General features: G+C 41.8%; 1 protein-coding gene across 1 annotated transcript in view; it reads right to left on the bottom strand.

The window, feature by feature from the left end:
• Nucleotides 1–15,068, bottom strand: part of DNAH14 (dynein axonemal heavy chain 14) — an 894,889-nt gene that overhangs the window by 369,326 nt on the left and 510,495 nt on the right. The window contains exons 53-55 of the mRNA XM_085610384.1: nt 14,411–14,584; nt 4,229–4,315; nt 2,722–2,919 (exon numbers count right to left, since the gene is read on the bottom strand). Coding sequence (XP_085466510.1) covers nt 2,722–2,919; nt 4,229–4,315; nt 14,411–14,584 — 459 coding nt within the window. The remainder of the gene's footprint in view (nt 1–2,721; nt 2,920–4,228; nt 4,316–14,410; nt 14,585–15,068) is intronic.

Raw genomic sequence — 15,068 nt, 5'->3', positions numbered from 1 at the left:
AAGTTAATGAGATTTACAATGAAAGGTGCACAATTAGAGATAAGTAATTAATCTCACTTAACGCTTTCAAAAAAATAAAATGTTTTTAAGTAGATAAAGTAGAGAAATGCTGCAAAAAGAGACCAATGTTTATCATGGTTTCCACAGTGACCTTAACACACACTCATACCATGTTCAACATTGCATCAATTTCTTTTACTCCTGCTCCCTTATTGCAGAAACAAATTGGATTTACCTGGTGTCCTACCACCCACCCAGACCATACTCTGGCTACTTTTTACAGACACCCAAATATTAAAAATAAAAACACACATGTTTCCTGCCACCCTCCGCCACACCCACTAGTAGTGTTATTCCATAACCCAAATGCACAAAATGATATATGTGACCCTCAATACCACCCTTCAACCCACCAATCTATTTAGGAACAATATCTGGTATCCTGCCACCCTTCCACATCACCCTCTTTAACTAACTCCTCCTCCACCTCCTAAAATTGAGCCGGGTCTGGTGGCTTAGTTGACAAATGCATTCACTGCAGGGGCCTGTGTTTCACCTGATGGTCCCAGGTTAAATTCCCGGTGGGTCCCCTCATCCATTCTGAGGTCGATAAAATGGGTACCATTGAGTTGGATAACAATAAACATCTGTTACTCAGCGCCAAGATGTCCCTTTGGGGGCAAACATGCACTTTACACATGCTATGTTATGTTTATATTTGATAAAATCTATGCCTGGTGTCCTGCCACCCTCACCCTGAAAGATCCTCAACCACCTGAAGTCACGCTCTCTGTTCTCCAAGAGCAGAGAGATGGTACCAAGCTGACAGGAGCTCTGTGAGAGACCCATGTCAGCGCAGCCTCAAATAACTTGACATCGGAGGTCAGCATAGGTCGGGTGGCTAACAGGGGACTTTTCTTCTCACTGTTCAAAAGCAGTACAACTCAGAAGAAAACAATCCCTCCCAAATGAGGGTACTACAAATCCGCTTTTCTCTTCCTATTCCCCTTTCCCCTGGATTTCTCTTGCAGTTTTTTGTTATTCGGACCTCCAAGAGATTTCAGTGAGCGAGATGAAGTATCATCTTTCTCATCCTTGCAGGGCTATCGAAGATCTGACATCTTCCTTAGCCTGTTCCAATGAATGTCACAATATGTCTACATATTGTTGTTCAGACAGTATCTAAACCACTTGTTGGCACATAGTACACATGCATCTTGCTCACACTACTGCTTCTAAAAGGTTATGGCTGCAAATTTTAATCTCTCACAAGCACAGCATACAGCTGAATGTTGCTCATGTCCGGGTGAAGCATTTGTACCCCTCCTTCAATAGAAAAAGGAAAGAACTTCAAATACCTGTTTCAGCTGAAATGGACATCCAGAGATCAAAGACTTCTCAACTCATTTACGACCATCAGTACAATGGTTGTTGAAGAACCCTTGAACTTCTTAGATCTCATGTGCTTAATTATAATTTGTGGAAATGTATCCATTACCCCAGGGATCTCCAAAGTCGGTCCTTGAGGGCCGAATCCATGCCAGATTTTTAAGATAACTACATTTATCTGAATGGGGATATGCTAAAAAAATCTGGCATGGATCTGGCCCTACAGAACCCGCTTTGGAGAACCTTTCATTAGCCCAACGTCTCATTTCCCAGGGACCTCTTCCTCAAAACTTTGACAGTAGACACAGGAGTGCTTCATAATCTGGCTCACTTTGAAAGGTTCACCTGTGGACAACCGCATATCTCAAAGCATTAAAAACTACACATGGAGGGTTAAGCTGCGACGGAACAGCAATTTCTACTAATATTAAGCCAGGACTATGCTGCTGGTGCTATAAATAGCAGTCAAGTATAAAGTATTAGAGATCTAGTATGCTCACACGAGTTGCTAAAATAGGGAACAGCAGAATATATAATGTTTGTTAGTTACTTTACAGGACTAATTGAGTCAAATTGAAATTAAAATTCATCTTTCAAAGAGATGGCATAGCAACAAAGCTTGAGGTGTTATTCTATTCACAGGGAGAAGTGTCAGTGAATGTACATTTAGAGAACTCATTCTTTCTATGTTTATTTTCAGAAATCACAAGTTCCATATATAAGTGCAGATATTTGGTTACACAAAGATACTGCTAACGTATATACCTTCACTATTGCAGCTATGTGAAGTTGGAATACACCTGTTTTTCCAGAGTGCATCATGGCCATATTCATGGCCAGAGTATTCCCAGTAAGCTGGAGCACTTCAAGGCTGGGCACTTCAAGGCAGGCTGTCCTGGTGATCTTTATCTTTGCACTGAACTTCTGTGTACTTTGAGAGTAATATAAGTCCTAGAAGACCCAATTGTCTTAGATGAAACATTTGTAGCTGCCTGACCCAAAAACATACAATAAACCCACTAACAGCTTTGCGGATGAGTCATTTTAAGGAGCTATTGACACGGACACTAAAAAATACAAAAATGGTGTTATCTAGGTTTACAAAATAGGCAAAGTGCCCTAGTCCATATGTATGGAACAGAGTACTGTGCATTTCATTTTGGGCATATATCGGTATCTGTACATCTTTGGTTATCCCTAGGAACAGCTTGTGCATACGTTGTTTAAGTTCAATATGGATACCAGAGTATTGAAGGGTGCATGTGGTATAAGAGAAGAACATAGTTTTAAGTATCAAATAATATAATTTATCTTTGTGAGGGCATGGATTACCTTTACTATGTCTGAATCTGTTATGAGAAATACAGTACTTTGACCCTGGAGTCCGGTTTGCTTGTAAACTTTCTTCAAGTCCTCTCTGAAGTCAATGTGGCTATAATTCCGTGTGATAGACAGTCTGTAAAGACTGCAGCCAGAAATGTAGCAAGCCATGGTGGCACTGGTTACTTTTCCAGTACCATCCAACCCAACCTAAAATGAGAACAAAATTTGCATACATTATAAATAAAATGAAGTAAGTAAAGAGTCAACTCAGAAAAAACTGAGATGTTTAAAAAAAACACTAATGCCCAATTGTGTAACCACCTTACCCGCATCCATATGTAGGATGGACACCCTAGGCCCGACTCACAAGCTGCATTTTGTAGTATGTATAAATTGGTACCTCAGTAGTACTACCCATGTACTACAAAATGCAATTGACAAACTAGGACCGGAGACCTCAGCCTAGCCTATCTTTTCTGAGTAAAATCTCCACACACATAAGAATAGTACTTTGTAGTAAATGTGAATGGTGGGGAAATGGGTAATAATCACTGAAAAATGGATGAGATTAAGGGAAATGTCCAGAGGATTTTAGTAGGGAAATGCTAATACAATACACACCCGCTCAAATTGTAATTCACAAAACGCACTTCTAAAGTTACTACATCACATCACACTAATGGAACTGTGGTATCTAACGCAATAATATGCAACAATACTACACAGTGCAAAAAACACCACGTTAATCAATACTATACAGCATGAGATTGGCTCTAGACCAGCAAATGTGACCCTATTAAGAAGGTAAAGGGTATCAAAATACAACTAAAATCCTCTCACCAATTCTGTTTCACTGAGATAAATTCTTTGAAATGCGAGAGTTTGAGTTTGTGATACTGCAATATGTCACAAAGGTGGTCACGCAGTTATTACACAATCTATTTTAGATAATCTCTATACAGATTTACCCAATCCAACCATTAGGCTTTAATTTCTTAAAATTTGAGGTCAAACATGTTTAGGTACCTAAAGGTAGTGAGTTCCACAGAACACCGACAATGGGTTAGTGGTTCATCTTTGAAAGTAGGTGTTTGTATCACACACTGTGTTTCATGAACATTGATGGACCATGGCACTTTGGATACTGTTTGAATAAAAGAGATCTTTGAAGTATATATTTCAATGTCAGAAAATGTCAGCTATAGTACATGAACAATAGATTATGTCTGCTGTTCCAGGATCTAAGGTCCAGAGACTGACGTTTTTGGTGATGCTGTAAGGACATATTTACATTTTATGTACCTATTTTGTCCATGATTGAGTCAAATAAAACTTGCGACAAGCTGCTAACGCTTAATGACTATTGTTACCTTAGGTTTCTGTTCTGGCATTAGATTTTGAAAACTCAATTTTTTTTCTGCGTTTCCAAGGGATTCCTTCAGCGCCAGTGCTAAACTTTAGAATCCAATCATGCTATAAATTAGTCTAAACCATTCAGCATAATGGGTTCTCTTACCAACATCATATGACCGCCTGGTTGTTTGAAAACTCTTGCAGCACGTGTAATATGTTGAACAGCTTCGTTAAAAAACACATGTGGGGTCTGTAATAAAATAATGATGGAGGATTATTTGTTAGGTCTATAAGCATGTGTAATTCATTTAAGATGATCTGTTTTGAAGGAGAAATAAACAGTGAAAACACATAGATCCATATGCAATCCTTAATATCCAAAGAACCAATAACTATCACCCATTAGAGGTCTCTTGATGTACTGGAATCCACCCACTGGAATGTCCTTCTTCCATTTCTGAGACCTGTGGAGGGATTCCTGGGCTTCATGATGTCATGCCTCTTTTGCTTGGTTTATTGAACAAATTGGGCTAAACTGAGAATCTTTTGATCCACACCCCTAAAAACACAAATCATCTACCAACTTTGGTAGGTCAAACACCTAAGACTAATGATCTTCTACAGTCAACTCCTTGATTTGCAAATTATAACCATGAGCTGCAGGCAAATTATTTTATGCTAAGCTCCACTTCCTTCCAGACAATATGATCTAGGTTGTTGAAACTCTTTTAAATGTAATGTTGGCGTTTGATTCTCCAATTTATATTCTTGCCTATTTGGTAGGCATGTGATGATCTTGTAGCGAGTACGCTAGATCTATGACCGTCTCCGTGCGTGCGTGATAATGAAGTTTCACGAATCCGGACCTAAGCATATGCCATTATCTTAAAATATACTGAACCGGGGGACATACTCGTATCACAGGAGGGACGGAAGTAAAACCAGTGGGGAGAACCACAGTAAATGTATACTTCCCGACAGCCCTGAATAAGTCGCTTGGGCAATCACCCACAACAAAACACGTGTTGGCTGGGCGTTCTAATTGAATAAAGAAACAAAGAACATTTCACAAAATCTTTTGTCAATAAGAATACTTGTGTTGAATGTAATTGTTGATTATCATGAAATTGGCCTAATTAGGGTTGTACGTACTAAACAAATAGCGTGTGCACAGGATTTGAGTTTGTGTTTTCAGTGGACCTCATCTTGGGTCCATATCTGAGGGTTTAGGGTGTTAGCTTCCCTTGCCTATGCACCGCATGAATACTTGTAAGGCATGTGGGCTTTTGGCACCATCTCTCTATATCCCAGGGACAGTAGGGCAACCTCTGCTCTCACCCATAAGTTTTTTTATTTTTTTTATTTGTTTTTATTGATTTTATGCAACAATCAGCTTAGGCAATATAACGTGATACAGTAACATAGTTTTACATGGCATAATGACATACATTCGCAATCAGTATAGAAGAATAGACAATGACAGTGCTGAAGCATTATGAGAATCCTCGCAAGACATTGTTTAGTAATCTAACATCTGTAATTGAATCTCCGATTGCAAACCAGTACGGATGATTTCCAGCTTTCGTTCCCATGTCTGGAGTCTAATAAAACATACCATGAGTAATCAAATCTATCAGTGCTCAATACATTGACAACAACTCAACTAAAAACTTACCCACCCTTCCCTCCCCTCTCCGCATGTCCGGCAAAAAGTATTTATAGTAGCATTTTCACATTTCCACAGGTGGACTCATGTACATCTCGGTTTCACAATCGGACTTAGGTGTATTGTGCAGTCTTGTGAATCATACAATGTAACAACCCATGGATAATGTAAGGAGCCCCTGCATCATATAACAGTGGTCCAGTCCCTAAAACTATAATAACAGTGCACCCTAGTAGGATAGTATATCTATCGCAGCATATTCCTCCATCATTGCATTCCAGCTCAGCGAGATGGGTGTTTTCCTTAGCCCCTATACTCCTCTCTTTGTAGTTCAGCCCCCTCAGCCCTTCCCCATCTCACCACTTCTTCATGCCAGTCCGGTATGGACGGGGCTCTAGCAGCTTTCCATTGTGTGGTTATGGCTTATTTAGCCAGAAGGAGCGCAAGGTTAGCAAATCGGGAGGCGGGGTTGCCCTTCTTTCCACGAGGCCCTAATCCCAGTGCGCAATATTCCAAGGTGACTGTATGGCGCACCGGGGCTACATCAGCTAGTAGTTTGCACACTGTCGCCCAGTAGTACCATAGTCGGGGGCAATCCCACACCATGTGTATCAATCCCGCATTGGGTGCATGACAGCGCGGGCAGGTATCACTTGCTCCCGGAAACATAGTGCGGTGATAAATAAGCTCTGTGTAGCAACATCAATTGGATAAATTTAAATCTAGGATTGCGAGACACCTTCCCGGGGTATCCCACTATACTATCCAATTCCTTATCTGTAAACTCATGGCCTACGTCTTCTTCCCACCTGTCGCGTACTAGTCGTAAGGAGATCGCCGTCTCAGTACGAATACCATGGGTGAGCCATTTGGTTTGTCGTGCTCCATGTCCCATTAGGTATTGCATGGTAAGTAGGGTATTCGTGGTTGGTTCAGTATCACCCGGCGGCCATGTGATGCGTATATATCTGGATATGTGTGCGTGCAATAGGAACATTGTGTCGGGGACACCGTGTACTCTCACCCATAAGTTAACTGGAAACACCACCTCCCCAAGCGCTACACTCGTCAACCTAGGTGTCTGCCCACCTGTGGGGGCTGTGCCCTTTTGGGACACTTGGAGCCTGATCAACAAAGGTAAACTTACTCTTTTGTGTAAGTTTATGATTGTTTGCTAGTCACAAAGGTACTTTGCGAGTGTGCAGTCTCCACACATAAAATTATAGAACTGTCCTAACCTTTTATATGCGGAGACTTCGCAGTTGTAAAGATACTACTAGGTCTTGCGTTGGCGATGCGTCACACGTAGGTGGATGCAGTGAGCTGCGGGGCTGCAATGCGAGGTCCTGCATCGAAAACTCACCACACAGCGGGGATTTCAATGAGCTACAGGACTGTGATATCAAGTCCTGCATCAAAGGTGCATCGCGTTGCGCTGAGTTGGTTCTGATGAAGACCACAGCTGGGCTGCCAGGGCAAATTTAGCCCCCTTTTTATGGTCCAGGAGTAGAGGAGCACCACTTGAGGGTTAGGACACATAGCACGTAGAGTGCAGGTGCAGGGTTCAAGATGGTTGGAGCCTTTTCTGTACCTGAGGCTCTGATCAGGAGGCCAGCCAACATGGAGTCACTTTGGTGGTCCTGGGTTCAAGGTCCAGGTCCAGTCATTCTCACTAAGGCAGCACAGTAGCCGGGCAGAAGAGCAGTTCTTGTGCAGAGCAGCACAGCAGTCCTTCTCCTGAGTATTCCACAGGTATAGGAGAATACTGAAATATTGGATCTGAAGGTTCATGTTTTATACCTGGTGTCCGCTTTGAAGTGGGAGAAGCTTCTAGAGTTCTCCCCCTACAGAAGTGTCTGGAATTTCCTGTCTTCCTACCCTGGGCCCAGCTTGCTAGGTGCACAAAAGACTAGTGTGAAACCCTTTAGGAGTCTGCCAAGGCAGAGTTTTTGTGATGTTCAAAAGTGGTAGGAGACAGCTCCATCCCCTATCAAGTCAGAGATGGCCTATCCAGCCAACAACTATTCCCCCTTTGTCACACTGTCTGGAAGTAATACACAAAGTCCAACTGCCAACTACACCTAGCCATGTGACCCAGGATACAGGCTGCAGGCACAAAATGATTATGACTAAAAAATGTCAACTTTCATAAAGTGGCATTTTCAGAATTGTGACTTAAAATCTTAATTTACCATTAAAGACACTTTTAAATTACAAGAGACGAAACTCTACTTTCTTACCTGCTCCCAATGCAATAAGGTAACCCAGCTAGGCCTTGCAATAGTTAAAAATTAACTTAAGAGTTTTTAACTACCAGCGCACATAAAAGTTAAAAGCAACTTTTATAACACTGCACCCTACCCTATGGGCTCATCAGGGCCTATCCTAGGGGTGATATATATGTATTAAAAAGTAAGGTTAGAACTTGGCAAAAGGTTTATTTGGCCAGGTCAAAATGGAGGTTTAGAGCTGCAAACACCTGGCTGCATTGGCAGGCCTGAGATATTTTTAATGGGCTACTTATGTGGGTGGCACAATGAGTGATGTAGGCCCACTAGTAGCATTTAATTTACAGACCTTCTGTACATGTAGTACCACTTTACTAGGGCCTTACAAGTAAATTAAATATGGCAATTCGTTGTAAGACAATTTCACAATTTTTAAAGTGCAGACCACAAGCAATATAACACAGGTTAGCAGTGGAAACGTATTCAGAGTTCTAGGGCATACAAAAATGAATTCAGCAAAAATAGGAGGAGTGAGGCAAAACATCTGCAGGAAGACTGCCCTAAGGCTGACTGGTTTAACAGCTATTCAGATAGCCTCTTCCACCTACTGCTACAGGTTTTGCAAATGGGTGTCTTTCTGGTGTCCATTGTCCTATGCTACACCTACAGAATAAGCTAAAGAGAACCTGGAGCCTGATGTACTAATCTTTCTAAACAAGATGTGCAAATTGCACACTGACTGGTTTACGGCAAGAGATGTAATTTGTGATATTTATGAGGTGAACTATGTACAGGTTGCATTGCACATTGCCCACTCACAAAGGGTCCCAAAACGGCCTCCCTAAAGAATATTAATTAAGAAGGTACCAATTTGCAGGCATGGTGGCCTGCAAGTGACAAAAGAATTCCAACTCCATACTAATATTCCCAAATGGGAAATGTTTTTTTATAAGCAGCCCCGGTCCTTTAAAAGGACTGTTACTGCTATAAAAAAAGTTTCCCATTTGAGAAGACAGAAAACATTGGGGGAAACATGCAGTGGTTTCTTTGACTATTGTACTGCTCTCCGTGAGGCTGTCTGATGCAAATCTGATACCACCCCAACTAGGGTGTCAGTACCTGATCAGTGATTTGCAACTGCAATTGCGGTCACAAATCAATGATACACGTCATTGTCAATAGGAGTAGATGCCCCTTAAATGCAACATCCTAATTGTGATTCAGAATGAGTCACAGAACCACTTTTGTTGGATCAGAGAGAATTTTCCAACAAGCAAAATACATTTTGTACATTCCACAACACTTTTTTAGTGGCAAGAAACCCTGTGATTTTGCAACCAGTACGGTTTGAGATCACAAAAGGTGGTTGTACATTGGCTCCAATATCCTCTTCTCTCAAGAGACACATGTGCAAACTGAGTGAAGCTAAGAGAAGGTGCAGCTCTGATATCCAACATATATTGGATCAGGATCTAATATGCATTTACTACATCTGATGCACCCAAGATATAGTGACAATAATCATAGGTACTTTGCTTATCTCACTCTTTCAATATACCGTGTGATTAAGGGAAATTGGTGTAAAAGTATAAAGCAGACATTCTGTCACATGGTCCAGCTCTAGACAGCTGACCAATCAGAATGGATCACTGGTACCATTCTGTAGTCTAATGAGGGGTGCTTGGTGTCCCTGATTGGGAAGTAGACCTATTTATGAGTGATTCCAGCAACCAAATGTCTGCAAAACATGTGTGACCACTGTGTCTCGTTATGTGGCAGGCTTGGATTATCTAACTATTTTAGATAGCTCATCACAAATTTGAACATCACCTCTTTGCAAAGGGATTAAGATTGGGTACTTACGAGTTGATATTTCATAATGAGGTGACCTCCTGGAAGGTCTTGCACAAGAGCCTGCAAAGCTAGTCTGACAGGTCTCATCACAGATCACAGACCTCTAACTCAAAAGCTCCACACACAGACCCTGACTGGAGGACTGTGACTAAAATGGCATGCCTCTGTGTAAGGCCACTTGAATCTACCAGGTCATATGTCTACTATCTGGTAGTCAGAATCTACACCCCGTGTTTCTGTTTTGAGACCATGTCCTTCTAGGGTCCCCATGATATGGAATATGTAAAGTGCTGCATTAGCGATCAAGCTGGTGCATACCATGTGAAGTAGAGGTTGGAATGTCACATGCTCTTGCATGGTGGGCTTGTTCTTTCGAAACGTGTGTCTGGCTCTGCCACAGTACATCTCAATGTTTGTGGGGGTTGCAATGATGACCTTGGTTATTCATGATATTCATTGAATTTCCAAAACAAGTATACTGTGCAGCATTATTTGGAACCCACCTGCTCTAATAAAGCCTGTCACCCTCACTCCAAATCATGCTTGTGCAGATGGCGACTGCTTATGAATGTGTGGTGAACAAGTGTGAGCCAAGCAGATCCAATAAGAAATAACCCTGAAAATGTAACACAAGTTAGTCTTCTGCATGTCCTGTTTGTGACTTGGACTAAAAACATGAAGGATGTGGAAACATGCATTCCGTAAACTGATACCACCTAGCCAGCCTTTTTCTGGAGAATAGTCACCATTTCAAATGTACAATCTTTCAGCCCTGTGATCCTGGTAGATTCCTGCATCTGAATGAGAAAAACATTGAATCAAATCCTTTTCTGCTGAACTTGTACTATTTCCACTGCCTCAAATTCAGTACTAATGGAACCCCATATTTGAGAAATTGTTTGAATTTCTTTGCCATCAATGTGTTTTTTGGAGGTTCTGGAGGTCTTGGAGTTTTCACAAATGATGGTTCTGATTAGGCCGGGTCTGGTGGCTCAGTGGACTAATGCGTCCACTTCAGGGGCCTGTCGGTGTTCAACCTCATGGTCACAGGTTCAAATCCCGGTGGGTCCACTTAGCCTTTCATTCATCAGAGGTCAATAAAGTGAGTATCATTGAGTTGAGTAACAATAAACATCTGTTATTCAGCGCCAAGATACCCTTCTGGGTGAACGTGTGCTTTACAAATACACGTTATGCTTTTATGATTCAACATGCCTCCGTTTATGAAGTCTGGCAAATGGTCTTCTTCCCATCAAGGGGGTTTGGCTGTTTGTATGAGATGAACAGGGAGTGTTCCCATCTCCCTTCAACTTGGACAAATTACTACCATCCCCAAAAATCCCAAGGCTGACCCCAATGACCCTAACAATCTCCGCCCTATCTCCAACCACCCCCTCCTCTCCCTACTCCAACTGGACAAACACATTGACACGTACAACCTTCTAAACCCTCTTCAATCTGGCTTCTGCAAAGGTTGCAACACTGCTCAACATAGTCGATGATATTCACTTAGCCCTGGACAAGGGCGAGACCTACCTACTCATCCTTCTTGACCTCTCTGTGGCATTTGACACAGTTTACCACCCAACCTTACTCAATACACTCAAAAATCGCTTCGGCCTCAATGGCACTGTCCTTAACTGGTTCACCTCCTACTTCCAACATAGAACCCAACAAATTAAAATTCAAAACTGCCTCTCTAGCCCAACTTCTGTCTCCTTAGGTGTCCCTCAAGGATCCATCCTCTCTCCTGCCCTTTTCAACCTCTTTATGGAACACCTTACCCGTATACTTAAACATGCTAAAATCAACTATCACCTGTATGCTGACGACACCCAACTGTACTATAAAATAAAATCCCATGCTGATATCCTGTACCTTAACACTGCACTAACCAAGATCCAAACCTGGTTCCACAACAACCATCTAAAACTCAACGCTAACAAAACAGCGATCATCCTCTTCTCTCCCAAAAACAACTCTCTCCCCATTCAAACATGGATCGCTGACCTTAACGCACTAAACTGCTCTCTCACCCTCGCAGAGTCTGTTAAATCACTCGGCATCACCGTCAACAATAAACTCACACTAAATTCCCATGTAAAGCACTCAGCAAAAAGTGCACTCTTCACACTACGGCATCTCAAAAAAATCAAACCTTTTATTTCAGATGAAGACTTCAAATTAATTATCCAGTCTCTTGTCCTATCCAAAATCGACTACAGAAATGCCCTTCTCTCTGGTACTCCCAAAATCCACCTTGCCCCCATCAAATCCGTCCTCAACCTCGCTGCCAGACTAACTAACAAACTGTAAACGTTTTGACCACATCTCCCCTGCCCTCAAGACCCTCAAATGGCTCCCCATCGAAGGCAGATCTTCCTATAAAATTGCCTGTATTACTCACAAAGCCCTTTATCAGAAGACTCCAACCCACCTTACAACTAAACTTTAAAAAGCTGGCTGTGCCCGAACACTGAGAAGCACCAACACTCTTCTTCTCATACCCCCCTACTAAAAAAAAATGCCTCGAAGTACCGCTCCTTCTCTGGCAAGGCCCCAACCATTTGGAACGCCCTCCTCAAAGACCTTCGATGCAACCCCACCTCTCCTATTCCAGCTTCAAAAGAGACCTTAAAATTCATTTTCTCACTAAATTTTGGGGAAATTAAATCCCTGATCTCCCTTCTGACTACTTTCCCTCCTCCCTTAGGCAACTCCGCCTACCCTCCACACTCACCCACCCCCCTCCTCACCTCCATCCTCCTCATTATACCCCCCCACTCCCTACTATGTCCACTGAGTCCACCTTGGCATACTGTAAAATTACTACTTATAAGAAGATTCTGGTTCTTTCAATTTGTTTTCTGTTTATCCTATATGTACTTCTGCTCACTATGTACCCAAAATTGTACCCTTTATTTTGTTTGACCACATGTATAGCTTGTTTCGTTCAAATGCTATGATTGATTTTCTTGTGTATTTCCATTGCTGATGTAAAGCGCTCTGATACCCTCGGGTAGAGCTAGTGCTATATAAAACCTGCAAAATAAATAAATAAAAAATAAATGTATATATTGCTATTAAAGCAACACGTGGTCTAAATCAGTGAGGTTTATGTATGCGTGCATGGAGGAAGTGAGCCTATAGGGTAGGTGTGGATGGGAGGAAGATTCACACCATAGCTATTAGAGAAATGAGGAGAGTGAACTATAGCTAGGAATATGGGTTGCTGTAGAAGTAGGAGTGTGAGAAGGATGTGAATATTATATATAGATATAGGGGACGGGATGCAGTAAGTTATCTGTGTCTTTCATATCTCTCTCATAATCCAATCATTGGTAAAAGTGCAACTGCTGGTATCCATGTTAGCCTATGTTGACTCTCCTGGGAAGCTTGAAAGCAGGTCCTTGCCTGGTGGATGGTCCCCGAATGTTTATATTTATGTTTGAACTTTGGATATAAAAAGCATCTTAGATGGCAGTCTCTTCGTTGCATTACTTTTTCAGCTAGGGGAGGTTGTATTACTTGGCTTCTCAAATACTCCATCTGAGGGCCTCATTTATGAGGCCCCATGCAGTACTTTTGCTCTGCCGGAACATCACTTTTTTCACGTTCCATTGGCGCAATGTGCCCTGGAACAATTACAAGGCCACATAAAGCCACTTTACTTGGCGTTTCATGGCCTTGTAAATACGTGCCCCATTGACGCAGAACACTGGGTGAAAGGGGCATTCCTTGGGTGTTGCTGTGGGTGTTCCCATGCAACACCCATGGAATCTGAAGCATTCACAGATTATTGAGAAATCGTAAACCTAGGAAAATAGGTCAGCAGTCGGCGTTGGTGGCAAGACATATTCCAGGTTAAATATGGCTTGAAATTGCTAACTGTTTTCACTAATATTGGGTGTTGCATAGAGTGTTTTGTTAAAGTGACCTCCTTGCACTCTGATATCAACTTGTCCCTAAAAGCGGTTTCAACCCATTTTACGTCAGCACAAGTTATGTTTGAGGTGTTAACAAACATATCTGGCCGCCCTATGGCCCACAAGCTACGCACCACATATGCCAGCCAAGGAATCTGCAGGGACTTTTCTAGTTGTAGACAATCTTGCAAAATCAGTCTACTGAAACTCAATTACTTCTTAGTCCAAATTGAGTTCCAAAGTTTTAACGGATTAAGGAGAAGTCGATCAGTTAAAAAAATCCATACCTAATTCTTCATGGACAATTTCATAAGATGTGCTTTGACAATCTCCCAGGAGACTCCTTAAAAACTTGTTTTCAGTGACCTGGAGTGGTGCAAACCGGCTATATCCCCAGATTCCACTACCATAGCACACTAAGGGTATACATTTAGCCCTGTAAATCTCCAAAACTGATTGGATATGAGTACGCCCCAATCGGCGGAAAAAATCCCTAATGCCAAATGTCACTCTGCTAAAAGAGAAAACATTCTAATTTATAAGCGAATGCCAGTTAAACTTAGAATCCAATTGTATCCCCAAGTACTTGAACTTATCCACCATTCTAATACTCCTTTCATTCATCCATGGAGGAGAAAGCTGTTTGTCATAGGGCAGCGAAAGACTCTTACCTCAGCACCTGCAGAGTTCATGGTCATCCTTATGCGATATTCTTCCATTGTAGAAACAAGCTTTTTGTGGTTGGTGACCGGTCGATAGATTCTATTTTCCACCGGTGTGTTCATGTCCAAAAAGTCCACATATATCACTGGGTCCTTCATCAGAGTTTCCTTGGACCATGAAACCTGGTTAACAATAACATCTAAAGTAAGCTCTTAGTGTAAACTGAACTTATTAATAGGACATTTCCACATCAAAACCACAAGCCAGGAACATTTCTGTTGATCATTCTTTTTAGAAAATATGGATGGGTAGGAATCAGTTCATGGGTTGCTTTTTACATAGGTCTTCTCAGTGACATTTTAGACTGTGATCTATTGAATCCCTTTAAACCCTGGGGGTTGCTATATATGCCACTGATCTATAATGGTATGCACTGTATGGTTTCACAGTGTGGTCTCCCAATATTAGATGATCCCAAGGACCGGCTTTGCAAGGCAAGATTAATCATGAGGAGTCAATCATAATATGGTTTTCCTCTCTCTGTCACCTTCCAAAGGCTCCCTTCCACTTCCTGTATATAAGAAATATAACTAGAATTCTGCTCCCTCTCAGATTCTCAGTCCACTTTGCCTAACAAAGTTTAAACAATTAAAGATAGATCGCTGT

The sequence above is a fragment of the Triturus cristatus genome, chromosome 6 (assembly GCF_964204655.1).
Source record: "Triturus cristatus chromosome 6, aTriCri1.1, whole genome shotgun sequence".
Lineage (NCBI taxonomy): Eukaryota > Metazoa > Chordata > Amphibia > Caudata > Salamandridae > Triturus > Triturus cristatus.
This window is presented reverse-complemented; position numbering and strand designations above follow the sequence as displayed.